We start from the raw sequence: 15,998 nt of genomic DNA, 5'->3' as shown, positions 1-15,998 counted from the left end.
AGTGGATACTGTCTCATCTGCCCTTCTAGCACTCAGTCCTGATAAGCACAGGACCAGGGCCGTAAAGGAGGATGGGAAGTCTGTTTTCTGACGTGCCTTGGGGTTTGTTCCAGCTTTCCTACACCACACAGGGAGAGGACTCCATCTTCCTTGGAGGATCCACTTGTATCATATGCTGTGTAAGGGTCCCCCTACCCAGAGGGACCACTAAACAATTCTCCAAGAGAAGTATGGCCTCAGAGTTTTCCCATTCAAAGCTTCTCCTGGGAAGCAGGCATCTGCATCCTGTGGAGTAGGCTGTACTTCATGCAGGCCGAGTAGGTCTCACACAGACCGCCATGGAAGGAGGTCAGTGGTTGGCCACCCACTCACCAGCTCCCAGGTGGTGTGTCCCTCTGCTCAGAAAGACATGCTGGCCCATGTGCTTTCTCACCTAACTGAGGCCATTTCCTTGGGCCAGAGAAGGCCAGAACAATTTCATTTCTCCAAAAACACTACAACACTCCAGCTTACCGTAATCTCAGAGAGCAAGTTGGGGGATAAAACTCTTTCTGACAGGTTGACTTGAAACAGTAAACTCAGCCCCAGAAGAGCTTTAATGAGAAAGACTGACTGTACCGTAGGGTTATGGAGAAGGGCGCCCTTCCCCACTAAGGAAGTTACTGACAGACAGTGAGGAAGAGTCCTCAGGGCTAAACTTACTGCTAGGAAAACAAGTCAAGGGAGAGAAGCTGGACTCTAAGCCCGAATCCCTGTTCCACCAACTGCATCTGACTCTGATAGTCTCGATGAGTCTATACCTCACTTCCAGGGATTAGCATCCTTCCTCCTGACTGTAGGCTCCCTTTGGAGATGCTGAGATAGTCTGTCCGCTCTCCTCTGACAGCCGTGAGTTAAGACGTGTATCATGAAAACAATGAAAGCTGCAGGCTACGGTGTTGCCTTGTTTTCTGCACTTACACAGTGATAGTGGTGTAAGGAATGAGTGGTGTAAGGGCCACTGGCTCCTTGCCTGCTTGCTATGTGGGCCTGTGTGTGCTTTTTCCCAGCATGGTGGGCCTCCATGTAGAATCTGGGCTCTCTGAGGACAAGGTCACGGCCACACCTGCACACATGCTCCCACCCGCCTCCCTGACAGCTCCCAGGCTAGGGGTCCTCACCTCCTCCCGGATGTGTTCCACCTGCTCTTCCAGTAGTTCATTCCTCTCAGTTAGAGTCTTGTTCTTCTTCAACAATGACTGGCCGATCCGCGCAGCCAGCTCCAAATCCCGCTCTTTCTATGATAGACAAGAGGGAGCATGGGGACTTAATCCAGCTCAGTGTCAGACGGGTATACTCAAACCAGTGGGAGAATTGACAATTCTCCATCTAGGTACTTGATGCCTGTTCAAGAACAATAACCTTGGCCATATATGTGCAGGGGCTATGCAGGAAGAGTTGGTGAAAACCAGGTACATGGAGGAAAAATTATTTGTTTAGTCATTCTCTCCACTTGAAAGCCAGCACATGGGAACACCACTGACTCAGCTGGATGGATGGGTGGGTGGGTGGACGGATATGTGGTGGATGGGCAGGTGAGTAGATGGGTGGGTAGATCATCGACTGATCTGGATGGACGGAGGGATGGTAGATAGGTGAATCAATAAATGAGTGGATGGATGGGTTGAATGTGCTCCTGAATAAAGCAAAGAGCTGGCACAGGCAGGTAGGCCTTTTTAGCGCACATCAGGCTGGACTGTGTTAGAACATGCTGAGTTCTTCATTAAACCTAAATGAAAAGGTTTAAAATAACTCAGATGCATCTGTTTTGCTTGTTTCATTTTCTTATTCAGGTTTTATTTAACTTTATTTTTAGAAAAAGAAATGTCAAAGCAGCTGGTCATATTTCAGAGGCACCGTTTAGGGATGGGATGTTTGCTAGTTCAGCCATGTCAACGGTTAGACAGAGACATACATACAAAGACATAACTGCCTCTGTGGGAAGAAAGGTGTCCCAGGTAGGGGACAGATGCCAAATCCAAATCCATCTCCACAAGATTCACCTGCTTGTGTTAGATGGGAAGCTGGTAAGGCAAAAGACGTTCTAGAAGACCGCACCAATTCACAGTCTATGCCAAGTACCCTGTTCACTTGCTCTAGGAAATGAAATCACAGAAGTGGCGGGCTGTAGCGACAGTCGGGGGCTCTGACTCCACACGAGGCACTACCTCGTGGCCTGAACATTTGTTTTCTCCAGAATCAGGAAACTATAGTTTTTGTTCAAACCATAGGCTATATAACTGGGAGCTGAGAAATCACTAAAGTAATTGCAATTGATGTCTTGTTCATCAGAAATAAGATAATAAGAAGTTTAAGAGATAAGTGAGGAGGAATCAGTTTTTCACTGTACAGAAAGGGGTACCAGCATGGAGACAGGCAAGTATGGGTGGTATGCTGATTTGGTGCAAAACAGTCATTTTTAAAGTTCTCGGATCATGAGAAATTCCTGTCCTCTTCTCCCATAAGCTGGGCTTTGACCCTCTAAATTCCCGTCTCACTGGTCTGAGACACCCAGCCTTATATAATGACTTGGAGTTTGAGATGACCCCCTTTTCTGACCGTGGGCTCAGTCATGTAGCAGAATGCTACATTAAGAGCACTAACTACTCTTCCAGAGGGTCCAGGTTCAGGTCCCCACACTCACATGGCTCCTCACCACCTTCTGTCCCAGGGATTTGATGCCCTCTCTGGTCTCTGTGGGCACTGGGCACACAGTGCACAGACGGCAAAACAGTCATACACATAAAATAAGCCTTTAAAAAAAAATTAGGTTGGGGATTTAGCTCAGTGGTAGAGCACTTGCCTAGCAAGCACAAGGCCCTGGGTTTGATCCTTACCTCAAAAAACAAAAAATTAGAGAAAATCAAACATGCTCATCATAAATGTGATTATTTGTAACTTTCTGTTTTGAGACAAGCAGGCATCAGCCGCCAGTCACAGGCGAGAGGGGTCTAGTGCTGCTCATCCATGAAGCTGATGGTCTCTAAGCACACCTCACATCAAATGCTCTCTCTACTCCCCACATTGTTTTCAATGGAAAACAACAGCTCAAAAATGAAAATACCAAAATGCCTCCCACATAGTTCGAGTGTTATTTAGAGCACAAGCTTTGGCCAGGTGTTTGTAGAAGTGACGCATAAATACCCTACACACCTCTATCTTGCTTATTTCCCATCATTCCTAATCACTCAGAAGCTCAGCACACGTGGAAAGGGCTCTTCACATGGCCAAGGGACACAGGAAAGCCCAGACAATCAGAGAGGTTCAACCCTGCATTTGTCACAGGGGCCATGGGGAGACAAGAAGACTCCTCGCCGGTGGCCCTTGGTCATTTCTGACTCAGTGGTTGTGCTTAGCTGAGGAAGGACTTGAAGAACAGTGTGACCAAGGCTGTCCAGGAGTGAGTGCCCAGAGGCGGACTCCAGAGCAGCACAGGTCAGAGTGCTGTGAGCTCTGACCGCAGCTAAACTGCAGTCACAGCATCCACTTCTCGGCAGAAGTCCAATTCAGGCCTGTTAGGAGCCTGCCAAGACACGCCCCACCCAGTCAAGGTGGCCAGCAGGCGCTTAAAACTCACTCACGTCCTGACCCCATTCCCCATTGCTTTCACTCTACCACACCGCCAATTTTCCACAAGCACAGATGTGAGTCCTCAATGCAGGAGCATCGCAGGCAGGAAGGAGGAGCGCTGCAGGCAGGAAGGAGGAAGCACCGCAGGCAGAAATGCAGGAGCACCGCAGGCAGAAATGAGGAGCACCGCAGGCAGAAATGAGGAGCACCGAAGGCAGAAATGAGGAAGCACCGCAGGCAGAAATGAGGAAGCACCGCAGGCAGAAATGCAGGAGCACCGCAGGCAGAAATGCAGGAGCACCGCAGGCAGAAATGAGGAGCACCGCAGGCAGAAATGAGGAGCACCGCAGGCAGAAATGAGGAGCACCGCAGGCAGAAATGAGGAGCACCGCAGGCAGAAATGAGGAGCACCGCAGGCAGAAATGAGGAGCACCGCAGGCAGAAATGAGGAGCACTGCAGGCAGAAATGAGGAGCACTACAGGCAAAAATAAGGAGCACTGCAGGCAGAGAATCAAGGTGCTACTGGAGGACATGAAGGATAAGGCTGCGCAAGGGACAGAGAGGGTTGGCACCTGGGAGGAATGAGGACAGAGAACAATCCAGGAACAAAAACAAGACGGCAGTGAGCTCCAACAGGAAGCCCTTTGCCCCACTGACCACGCCTCACACCTGAGGGCCTCTGTCCTCTTGCTCTCGTCCTGCTGAGAGCAGGGATCTCGGGCCTATGCTGGAAATCTAATCTTTCTTGTAATTACCCAGGGCATGTCTGCAGGATGAAAAGCAAGGAGGGGCAGAGAACTACTTATGGTGACAGGAAACCTGAGGCTGCTGCACCATCTCCAGTCTTTCTTGTCTAGCTTGTTTTTGGCTTTTTGGGTGTTGGTATTGTTGTTTTGAGACAGGGTCTGGGTATGCAACCCAGGTTGACCTTGATCCCCCTGCATGGCCATGCCTTGCTCTGTCTAGGTTTATCCAGCAACAGGCTACTTAGGTCTCTTTTGAGAATCACAGGTATGGGACAAGGTGTTTGTGTGCATGTGTGTGGGCTGAGTGTGTGCACGTGTGTGTAGGAGGTGAGTGTGTGAGAGTGTATGTGTGTGTGTGTGTGTGTGTGTGTGTGTGTGTGTGTGTGTGTAAGGGGTAAGGAGTCACCTCCTAAACATTTAGATCTAAAATCAAGAAAACAGCCAGGAAATGAGCTTAGCTTTCACCTCAGAGACAATCAGAGACTATAAGTAACTAACTCAGGCCCTGGAACAAGCCAAAAAAACCTAGTTCTTTATTCTTTGAGAAGTGAATCGAGGTGGCGTGAAAGCCTACAACCTGGTATTGGCCCTGTTACCAACACACCAGGCTGGCTAGCATTTTCCCTGCAGAGGCTTAGCCTACCTCCCACACTTAGCAATGACTCATCTCATTCACCAATTTTAGGATAAAAAGATTAACTATGGGCCAGTGGAAAGCATGCTGTTACTGGGGCAGAGAGGTGAACTCTGGGTGCATTCTCAATTCCACCAATCAAGATGAGCTTCAAGATCTCCTTCTAGTCAGGACCCTCCCCAACACACACACACGCACGCACGCACGCACGCACGCACGCACGCACATGCACACGCACAGGTACAGACACAGACATACAGACACATACAGACAGACACACACAGTGAGAAAGACAGACAGACAGACACACACACATATACACATAAAACACAGACCCATAGACATACAGACACACACACACACACACACACACACACACATACACAGCACACACATACACAGCTCATAGCTGCACTTGTACATCCTGGGCAAATCCTGCAGCACCCCAGAATGTGGCAGGCCAGGTGTGCAAGCCAGCATTCCTGAACAGAGGCCCAGCGCCCAGGCAGGGAGACTGACTGCCACATGACTGGCTGAGCAGTCAGACTCTAAGACGCCCAGTTACAAGAGAAAGGCAGGGACTTCCCTGTGATCATCTCATCAGGGCCGAGAACAAAGGGAACAGTTGCTATTTATAAAACACAGAGGTGCAGACTTGACTGCCCATCAAAAACAAAACAGGAAGGTACTACAAAGGGCCAAGGGAAGAAACTGTCCTAACGAGATGTGACATCCTTTCCACCAACTCAAATTCTTTTAAAGGAAAGTTCATATTTCATACAGCCATGCTTAGTTAGAAAATTAACCAGGAAAAAGTAAATTCTTTAAAAATAATTCTGAGTCAGTTTCATGTAGCTCAGGCTAGCCTCAAACTGACTAGATAGCTGAGGATGACCTTAAACTCCTCCACTTGGATCTTCAAGCACTGAGATTATAGGCATGCACTACCAAGCCTGAGCAGAAAAAGTTCTTCACAGGGGGCCTCTGCATAAAGGGCTAGATACCTCGAGTCCTCTGGAAGTAGCCTTTGGATGTGACAGCAGAGAGAAGGATGGAACCCCATGGAACATCAGCCCACAGTGAGGCCTCAGATGTATCACGGCCAAGGACTATGGGCTGTAGATGCCCAGGGCCACAGGGTAGCAGGGCAGCAGAGCCCAGGTCATATTCCAAAAGTGGAAATATCCTCCTGACAACCAACAAGCGATATTACCAGAGCCTGAAAGAATAGCAAATGCAGCAGGCAGGCAAAGATGCTGAGTCCCACCGGGGAGGGAGCCGGTGTGAGCCAGCAGTGGAAAACCCTTGGGATCTTGGCACTGGTCCCTCAGATTCAGGTTCCTCCACTATAACAGCATCTACTGTCAAGAGCATCCACAGAATTCATGCAACAATGGGTGATCGGCACATAGCTGCTTGTCAGATTTCACTCCTGAAAGTGCGCCAGGAGACAGGCATCCCACTGAAGGTCTGAGATCGCACAGCAGGAGCTCTGACCTGGCAATTTCTAACCGAGACACAGACTACCAGGTTCCAGAGCAGCTGACAGTGAGAAAGCATGAGAAATATCATGAAGTCACAAGGTCTCAAGGTGAAAGGTATGTCTGCAGTGACAGCAAGTCATTGCAGGCTGAAGAATGTGAACTGTGGACCACTCCGAATGCAACCTCAGAAGCCCTGCAGGCCAGGAAGGGGGTGAGGTCATTGTGGACAGTATGGGGTGACAGCAGAGGCCAAGAACTTAGAACAGGTAAAGGCAAACCCCACCACCAGGCTCAGGAGCCCAGAACAAAAATGAGGATATAGAGAATCCCCCCCCCCCCCCAAAGACTTGGCAGTTGCATGGACCTGGGGATAGGGGGAGGATGCCAGAAACACTTTTCCCACAGTGACACTGCTGGAGAAACGGATCCCACAGGGAAAGGTCAGCAAGGCCATTTCCAAATCCAATGTGCAGCCAAGTGGGCCTGCCACTGGCCCACGCCAGCCAAACAATGGCAGCAGCTGTAATGTCACCAGAAGGCCATCCCTAGGTGACTGTCAACAGTCTCACACCCCGACATCACCTATGTGGAGCTCTTGACTCCTCCTTCAGAACACAAATGTGTCCCAGGGAAAGTGGAAATGTCACACACTGAAGGAAGAAACAAGACGAGAGGGGGGGGGGGGGCACGAGGGATGGACAGTGGGGCTGCAGAAGCCCTGACTGCCACCGTGCTGCCAGCGCCTGTCGGCTTCAGCATCATCCACCACTGCCTGCAACAGCCACAGTGTCTTCTGGGTCTCCCTTAAGAACCTACCCTCTTCCCGGGGAGGTGCTAAAGAAGTCACTGAACCCAGAGTCATTGAGATTCCAGAAACAAGGCCCTAAGCCACCTGTCCACTGAAGGCCAGGTCTGTGGTGAGGGCCAGTGTGGAAGGGCAGGCACTGTTAGGGTCTGACCTAATCAAGGGATCCCTCCACAGCCCTGGTGTTTTGAAAACACACACACACACACACACACACACACACACACACACACACACACACCCCAGCTGGTGGTGCTGCTGCATTGAGAGGCTCTAGCAGACTGAGGAGGCGGGGCCTGGCTGGAGGCAGTAGGTAGTCACTAAGGGCTGGCTTTTGAAGGTTGTAACCTGGTCTCCTCCACTAAGGGCTGGCTTTTGAAGGTTATAACCTGGTCCTCACCCCTAGCTACCCCATGAACCACAGCCTCTCTGCCACACCTTCCCCTGATGTGTTGTGCTGAGATTCCTTGAAACTGTGAGCACAAATTAAAGTCCTTCCCCCTCAAGCTGTTTCTGTCAGATTTGGTCATGGTGTGTGTGTGTGGGGGGGGGATTACCAATACTTCTCCCCAAGCCCTGCCCACCCTGGCCTGCAGATACACAGGGTATACCCATGTGTCCTTATGGAACTGCACAGACCCTGTTCCCAAATGAAAACAAACACCGGGAGCAATTGAGAACGTCACAGTCGTCACAGTCTCTCAAGGGCGTGCAGCCACCCTGACCGGAGTGACCATCCCGTTGCATTGTGCTTCTGTGTTGACCCTGCATTCCACTCCACTGGCCAGACTAAGCAGGGGCGTAAACTACATTCAGGAAGCCACAGGTAAGGACATATTCTTCTCCTGGACAGCTTGGGTTTCTCTGATCAGAAACTGGATGTTCCAACAAGTACTTAAATGGCGTTGTATTTCTGTGTTGTAAATTCATAATATCAAAAATCTAAAAAGGTATGTCTGACCTGCACCCTGCCGAGTGACTGTAGACATCTCAGGGCAGTTAAGAGAGTGGGTCAACACACTTGTATATGGCAACGTCATACTACAATGCCAGAAGGTTGGGCAACGCAATCTAAAACATCAGCTGGGCATGATGGTACTTCCTGTAACCTCCGCCAGGAGGCAGAGGTCAGAGCACAAGGGGTTCAAAGCCAGCCTCGGCTTCTTCACAGGATTCTCTTTCCAGACAATAACAACAAATCCAATACATGCCCACAAAATCATCAGCTGCAAAGACCTCAGCACATAGTTACTAGTTAAAAGACAGAGTTACTGGGTGTGATGGTGATTATCTTTAACCTTAGCATTTGGGAGGCAGAGACAGGTAGATCTCGATGAGTTCTACGTCACCCTGGTCTACACAGCAAGTTCCAAGCCAGCCAGGGCTACATAGTGAGATCCTGCTTCAAAATGGATAAATAACAAAATGAAACCACTGGATTATAGGTATCCTGCAAGGGCCCAGTGTGAGGCTCCTTCCTGAATAGGCAGGGAGCCATGGGAACCCATCCCCACAGAAGCCCTCCCCTCCCCCAGACACTCACCTCTTCAAGAAGCCTCGTGACAGCATCTATGTCATTGTATGTCTTAGTCATCTGGCCAACTCTCTCAGCACATAGAACTGTAAACACAGAGAAGGCAATGAGATCGCTAATGTCAGAAAGCTGGCAACAGCTGCTCCTCAACTGTGTCTGAGCGTTAGACACCAGAGATTCTACCCACACTGTCCACGTCCGCCGCCAGTGACACTAAAGTGTGAATCACTACAAGGCTTGAGGACCCACTGACCACACAGGCCCAGCTCGCAGAAGGCAGACATCTGTATCATTATTAAACAACCTTCTCAAACTGACAAGTTCACAGGGACACACACACCCTTCTTCCTGACTGGCCTAGATTCCAAAGTTGTGTGGCTTCTGTATCTATATCGTACTAGCCTTTGACAATCCCCTCTGCAAGCTCTACCAACATAGCTGCTGCACACTCGTATACACACACACACACACACACACACACACACACACACACACATATGCATGCACACTGAGCACAATTTCATTACACATACAGCTCACTGCATCATGAGAGGCTGCTCATGAACCACTTTAGGACTGTGCCGTCCCATCCCCTTATCCCAGTGGAGGAAGGCTGCTAAAGTGATTGACGGCAAGGGACTGATGGTTCAGGGCACACCAAGAGTCCCACAACTTTTCCTCTGCAGGGGAAAGTGATTGTATTTGGATGTAGGGCCAATGAAAAAATGTTGAACCTGTCACTTTGGGTTAAATACAAGTATCCTAAGAGTGGATGCTTTTCAGTTAGTAAAGTGGTAAACGCAAGGCCCCAGGTTTGACCCCAGAACTCATGTCAAAAAAAAGAATCCAGGCATAGTGGTATCAGTTTATAATCCCTGTGCTGAAGAGATGGAGGACACTGGAAGTTAACCTTTGACCTCTACAAGCATCACCACCCCCACACATACAACTTCATAGTGATGCTATGTGATGCCATGTAACACAGACCCTGGAGAATAATTCGATTAAGTGAAAGCTTTCATCCAACAATAGCTCGTGAGAGGCACCTGGGACACAAAGCCTCTCACCAAGTCACACCCGGAGCCTTGCTAGAGAGCTGCTGCTGGAATTCAGTAGTCTCTCAATCATTTAGCAACACAAGCAGAGCTGATCCTAGAGATGAGCTCAGAGAAACCTGATCTGCTGGAATGATTTCCTAGCTCAGTAGAGTCTGAAATCTGGTTTTCAATCTGTGGCATCAGCACCCTGGAAGCAAGAGCCAGGCCGTCCACAATCCTCCCTCTGCACAGCCGGCACCCCCCAGGCCCCTCTGCCTTCTGACTCTAGAACCCCTTGCCTTCACATTGGCCAGCAAGGGGACAACAGGGAGATATGTAAGAGAGAGTTTAAACCCACTCTAATTTCATGTCCATGGAATCCAGCTCAAACTGCCCTGGACGGTTCAGTAGTTCAAGCCAACAAGTTGTCTCTGTGTGACACTGTTGTGCCCCCAACAGCACTTCTTCCGAGAAGCTAGGAGGTGCCACACAGAGGAAAAAGCCCAGTGCATAGCAGTCTCATGCTGGCCTGTTTACACTGGGGGCACCAGGGATATTCCACAGACTCAGGACCACTGGTTTTACCCTATCTGGGTAGAAACCACTGCTTGCTCTAAGCAAGGATGTACCAAACATTTCAGTATTTATGCTTTAAATATATACTAATAGTACACAGAAAGGAAAAAAAACAGAGCAACCACAAAAACACCAACATTTGGATAGAGATATGGCCAGCCGCTGCCATGACAAGAGTTAAGGTACTGGTAAGCCACGAGCCACATGGCAAAGTACAGATTAATAGAAATGGGCTAAATATAAGAGTAAGAGCTAGACAATGGTAAGCCTGAGCTAATGGCCAAGCAGTTTAAATAATATGAATGTCTGTGTGTTTATTTTATAAGTGGGTTGTTAAACTAATAGGGCTTGGTGGGGGCTGGAGAGAAGCTCTCCAATACAAATGGCGCCCAACATGGAGCAAGAGTTTCCACCTAAAACCTGACAAAAAAGATTCTAAAACAGAGCTAAATACAGCTTCCTAGTTGTCTCTCTCAAGTTAGCGGCAGCCTGCCGGTTTGAGCTACTATGGTGGGTTCCTGGCGTGTGCGTCTGACCTGCAGTGTGGCGGGAATGAGGAATCTACAAGCAGCACTTTACTCTGCTGCGTGGTGGATTTAGCCTTTGCTAGTTAAAAAAAAAAAAAAAAAAAAGGTTTCTGGGCTATGCACTGCTTTGATGGAACTGCTTCTGATAGTTGATGGTACACATGGCTCCAGACCCAGAGCTGGCAGTAAACTGTACCTCCGCCACTTTGGGAAGCTGAGGTGGGCGGAGCCAGCAGCCACAGCGGCATTTCAGTCTTACAAAGATGGATATTACACAGAGAATCTGGTTTATGTTGTCTTTGGAATTTTTAACTACAAAAAAAGATTTGATCATAAAAGCTGTTAAATTAAACACATATGTAAATTTTAAAGGTACCTTGACTTCAAATTTTGGATATAAGGATATGTTGCTTTGGAAAAGAGTCTCTGCTTTTGTTTCCACAGAAAGCCAGAGGCTGTGGATTTGTTCCAGATTAAGATACATCAGGTTTGATCAGCCAAGACCACCTGAAAGGTCTCCGATGACACCATGGCCCAGATGATCTGACATCCAGAATGGTTTCAAGGCAACTGGCTCAGAGGTTTACCCTCATGGACTACTCCAAAATCCTAAAATTTTCTTTATGTCCCCATAAGATACAGCGCCCCCCTCCAGCAGGAAGTAGTAAGAAAAACTATGCCCACATTCCCAAAATGATCAAGCTGGCTTTGGAGATGGAATTGGCTCACTCCTTCTCTAAACCCAGACATATTGCTAAAAGAAAAGGTTAAGAGATTCTTGTGTCCCAAATCAGAAGGTGTGGGACAGAGAAAAACCAATATTTTTCTTTAAAGCAGGTTGATTATAAATGTGATCTCTTTCTAAAGAATAAAAGGGGATATGATATAGATATAATAGGATGAAAGGGTAGATTAAGGAACTTACTTCTAAAGAGCAACAACTTGTTTAAAATGTTTTACATCGGTATAGATTTTAGTCTATCGATACAAACTTAAAGTTAATTTTGTTATACTGTGTGTATATTTCTACTCTTGTTTAAGGTATTTCATTTTAAATTGTAATGGGTAATTAATTAGTCATCTATGATAATCATACTCGTATCCATGTTAGTTAAGTCTTCTAGGTATACATAGAGATATTTCAGATAGATAGGTAATCTTCAAATACTTCAAAGGTCTACAGAATATGGCACTTAAAATATTTTTAAAATTTAGACTTTCTGGACAGTGAGACATGTCTGCTCCTGGCAGCACCGATTTACTTCAGAGAGGAGGATGGGCATTGAAGACACTTCATATCTTATCTTCACTTTAGCAAAAATAGCCATTTGGGCAAGAAACTGTTCTTGCCTGGACTGTTTGATCACCTGGACATGCAGGACCCATAGAAAGGTGACCACTAAACTTTGCTTGACAAAATGGTCCTTCAGGTTCCTGCTTCGCAGAGGAAACTGCCAGACAAACATTCTACAGGACACTGAGACAAGTGATCAAGAGACTCTAGCCCTGTGGGCTGAAGACAAATGCCCCAACTTTACAAAGGAACATTAGGTGACTGTCCAGGCTGCCAGCTGTCTCTGTCTACCCTGCAAGACTCCCGGAAGTTGCTGGCATCCTTCTCCCAGTTCTCAGGTAATATTATATCCTTCTGAGGTCTTTGATGTGGTTGAAGACTAGATAGTTATAATTTCCTCAGTTATGATAAAAGATAAGTTAGATATAAAAACCTCAGACTCACAAATATAAGATAGATATGATATCTTCCTTAATATTGTAACTGTAATTCTTGCATAATAATTGTTTTGTTATATGTAATTTTATTATGTAAAAGTTAAAACCTTCCTTTAAAAAAAAAAAAAGAAAAGGGGAAGTGCTGTCGATATTGATCTGTATAAATAAAATGTTGATTGGCCAGTAGCCAGGCAGGAAGTATAGGCGGGACAAGGAGAGAGGAGAATTCTGGGAAGTGGAAGGAGAAGGCATAGAGATATGGCCAACCGCTGCCATAACAAGATGTAAGGTACTGGTGAGCCACGAGCCACATGGCAAAGTACAGATTAATAGAAATGGGCTAAATATAAGAGTAAGAGCTAGACAATGGTAGGCCTGAGCTAATGGCCAATCAGTTTAAATAATAATAATAATAATAATAATAATAATAATAATAATAATAACCAACATTTGGATAGATCGCAGGTTTTAACTTTCTTGTTTGTGCTTTAATATGATTCTGAAATAACTATAGTAATTCTAGTGAGAGGAATTAAGTTCTTTTCAGGAAATATACAGTTGGCTAAAATAAGGACATGGGACCTGAGTTGACATTTAAAACAAATTAATAACAGCAGCAAGCATTTTCTTAATTAATAGATAATAAAAATGCATCTTTATAGAGTGCAGCGAGATGCTGACCACATTTGAACATTGTGCACAGATGGATCCAGGCTGCTTGAGCATGCTCACTGAGGTCAGGCACTGACCTCATCTGGCTCTACAGATCGTGCAGCCCTCAGAGCAGTCAGAGAGGTCAGTCAGAGAGGTGTGTTGTGGAATATTCTTTTACACTGTGTGAAGATGTGCACTGTGACTGGTTCAATAAAGAGCTGAATGGCCAATAGCTAGGCAGAAGACATAGAAGGGAATTCTGGAAAGAGAGAGCTCTGGGAAGAAGAAAGGCAGAGTCACCAGCCAGATGGAGAGGAAGCAGGATAGACAGTACAGAGTTAAGGTAACAGAGTCATGTAAAAAAAACACAAATTAAAAAATATGGGTTAATTTAAGTTATAAGAACTAGTTAGGAACAAGCCTAAGTTAAGGCTGAATTTTCATGATTAGTAATAAGTCTTCATGTTGTTTTTTGCAAGCTGTCAACCCAAAGAAAAATCCTTCTACAGAAGTGGTTAGGTTACTCACACCATTTCACAAATCAGAAGATCAGGCTCAGAGAATCACTAAGTAACTTCCCCAGAATCACACAGCTGGGAGCTGCTGAGTTGAATACCAGATGGATCCAGGAAAGCAGCGGCTCACCTCTGTGTCTACAAAGTTGGACCCTGTCCCATGGGCCCTTCCCAGCAACCCTGCAGGTGGCACTTCTACATAGAGGACGGGACACCAAGGCCACCATGGAGGTCTGTCATGCAGCCTGGAGAATGACCTACAACAGTCATGCTTTGGTTTTGCTTGGGTGAGTTTATTAAGTGTACACCTAGCCAAAGTCAGAGCATAAGCAGCAGATAGCATCGTCAAACTGGTGCTTACAGCCCCCAGCAGACAACAACCAGAGAGGACAAGGCCATCAGCTGCAGTTCCTGGCTGAGCTTTCCCTCCACAGATGGTCTGACCATGGCTGAACCTTCTGCTTCCATCTCCACTGTAGGCATTTTTATTTCACAGGACAAAGGTCAGCAACTTCAGTTGGAAATGGCTTGCCTTCAACTGTCTGCAATGACACAATTCACTCTTGGGATATTTAGTTTTTCTATCCCTCTCCGTCCCAGAGCTGGGGGCAGGGGGTCAACTCACGTCCAGACAAGGGGCCTTGGAGGACACTTGACACAAACATGCTTAGGTCTGAAGTGGGGTGGGGCAACCTGGCTTCCAGCTTCTCTGTGAGCTCAAACAACACACAATAATTTGCCTACATAATGTCCATCACAGGTCAAAGAGAATGAGGCTGTGTTGTAGGAGCTGAACCTTGACTAGTGTGGCTCCTAAACTCAAATAAGGACACCATAAAGGACAGAGCAAGGCTGGGGCCAGGACACAACAGTGTTCAGAGCCTGTGCAAGAGAGCAGAGAGCACCCTGACCTGGGAGGAGGTCTTCACAGAAGGTAGGGCAGGGAACCCCAGGTCCCAGGCAGGCTCCTCAATTGCTGGGTCTTAGGTTCCCTCTTCCAAAAAAAAAAGGCGGGGGGGGGGGGGAGCAAGACTAAGAAGGTGAGAAAAGAACAAACCCACCTTTAAACTGTGAGGAGGCTACACAAAGGCTCTGCTTTCCACGTTTCACTTTTTACACATGAAATACCATAAATTTCAGCTAAGTTCTCTCTCCACAGGGACCCAGACAAATGCATTTCCACCCCAAAGTGTGTTCAAAGAGAAAGTACAGGAGCAGCTACAAATCTCTAACAATGAACACATGCTTCCATATACTATATATGGAAATATCTCCATGTACTGTACATGGAAATACAAATTCAATTCACTGAATACAATGGAAAACTATGGTCCAAATACTAACAAAGACATTTACTGTATCTTGCGCCAGACAGCCAGGTAGACATACAGTACACATCCTCAGCCTTCTGTACTATCACCAATTCTGAGTGATGTCGTCCTGCACTAGCCTCATGTACTGCTTGGGGTACACAGGAAATAGGCCAACTTAGGAGAGATATTGGAGATAAACAGTTGGAAGAGTCCACAGGTGCAAGCCCCTTCAAAGAGCTGGGACTGTTAACTAGGCAAAGAAGCATGCACCTGTGATCCCAGCATGCAGGTTAGGCAGCCCTACATAGTGAGACCCTATCCTCCATCTGTCCCCAAAAGCTAAGGATCTTGGACTTTTATCACAGGCCAACAGAAAACCACTAGAGGTTCTTCATAGGAAAGCATCAGTGTGTGGTTATATCTCAAAAAACATCTTGGCCCAGTGACCTGTGTTAAACAGGCTCGATTCTTCCAGAGGGCTCCTTCCTGGGTGACAGCAAGTGAACTCCTTCACAGGGGGACTGAGATAAGTTTGAGTAGGAGGTAGGACAATGTGGGCTCTTCCTTCTGGCTGGGATGCAGCCAGCAAGAGCAATCCACCCCCACCAGAGCAGTAGCAAGACAGGCTGCCAATGAAACCAGTGGCCTTGGGACAGTCACAGCACTGCAGATGAGGTTCTGAGTAGAGTACTGGCCACCGCTGGAGCAGGTCCAGTGGTAGAAATGCCCTCCAAGGAGCTGGCCGACTGTATTGCATTGGAGAGATTCCACTCTGAAGGGCTGGACGAGATCAAGGCTTTTTTCTTGGGGACTAGCCCTGGGCTGGCTGACC

The 15,998-nt window shown here is 47.2% G+C and overlaps 1 protein-coding gene across 7 annotated transcripts in view; it reads right to left on the bottom strand.

Moving 5' to 3' along the window:
* Nucleotides 1–15,998, bottom strand: part of Trak1 (trafficking kinesin protein 1) — a 104,254-nt gene that overhangs the window by 30,283 nt on the left and 57,973 nt on the right. For all 7 annotated transcript variants that reach the window (XM_036193997.1, XM_036193992.1, XM_036193995.1 and 4 more), the window contains 2 exons: nucleotides 8,823–8,899; nucleotides 1,161–1,277 (listed from right to left, as the gene is read on the bottom strand). In XM_036193997.1, the coding sequence (XP_036049890.1) occupies nucleotides 1,161–1,277; nucleotides 8,823–8,873 (168 nt within the window). In that variant the 5' untranslated portion in view covers nucleotides 8,874–8,899. The remainder of the gene's footprint in view (nucleotides 1–1,160; nucleotides 1,278–8,822; nucleotides 8,900–15,998) is intronic.

Source organism: Onychomys torridus, chromosome 7, assembly GCF_903995425.1.
Source record: "Onychomys torridus chromosome 7, mOncTor1.1, whole genome shotgun sequence".
In the NCBI taxonomy this organism is placed as follows: domain Eukaryota; kingdom Metazoa; phylum Chordata; class Mammalia; order Rodentia; family Cricetidae; genus Onychomys; species Onychomys torridus.
The sequence above is the reverse complement of the archived record's forward strand: the minus strand, read 5'-3'. Positions and strand labels throughout refer to the sequence as shown.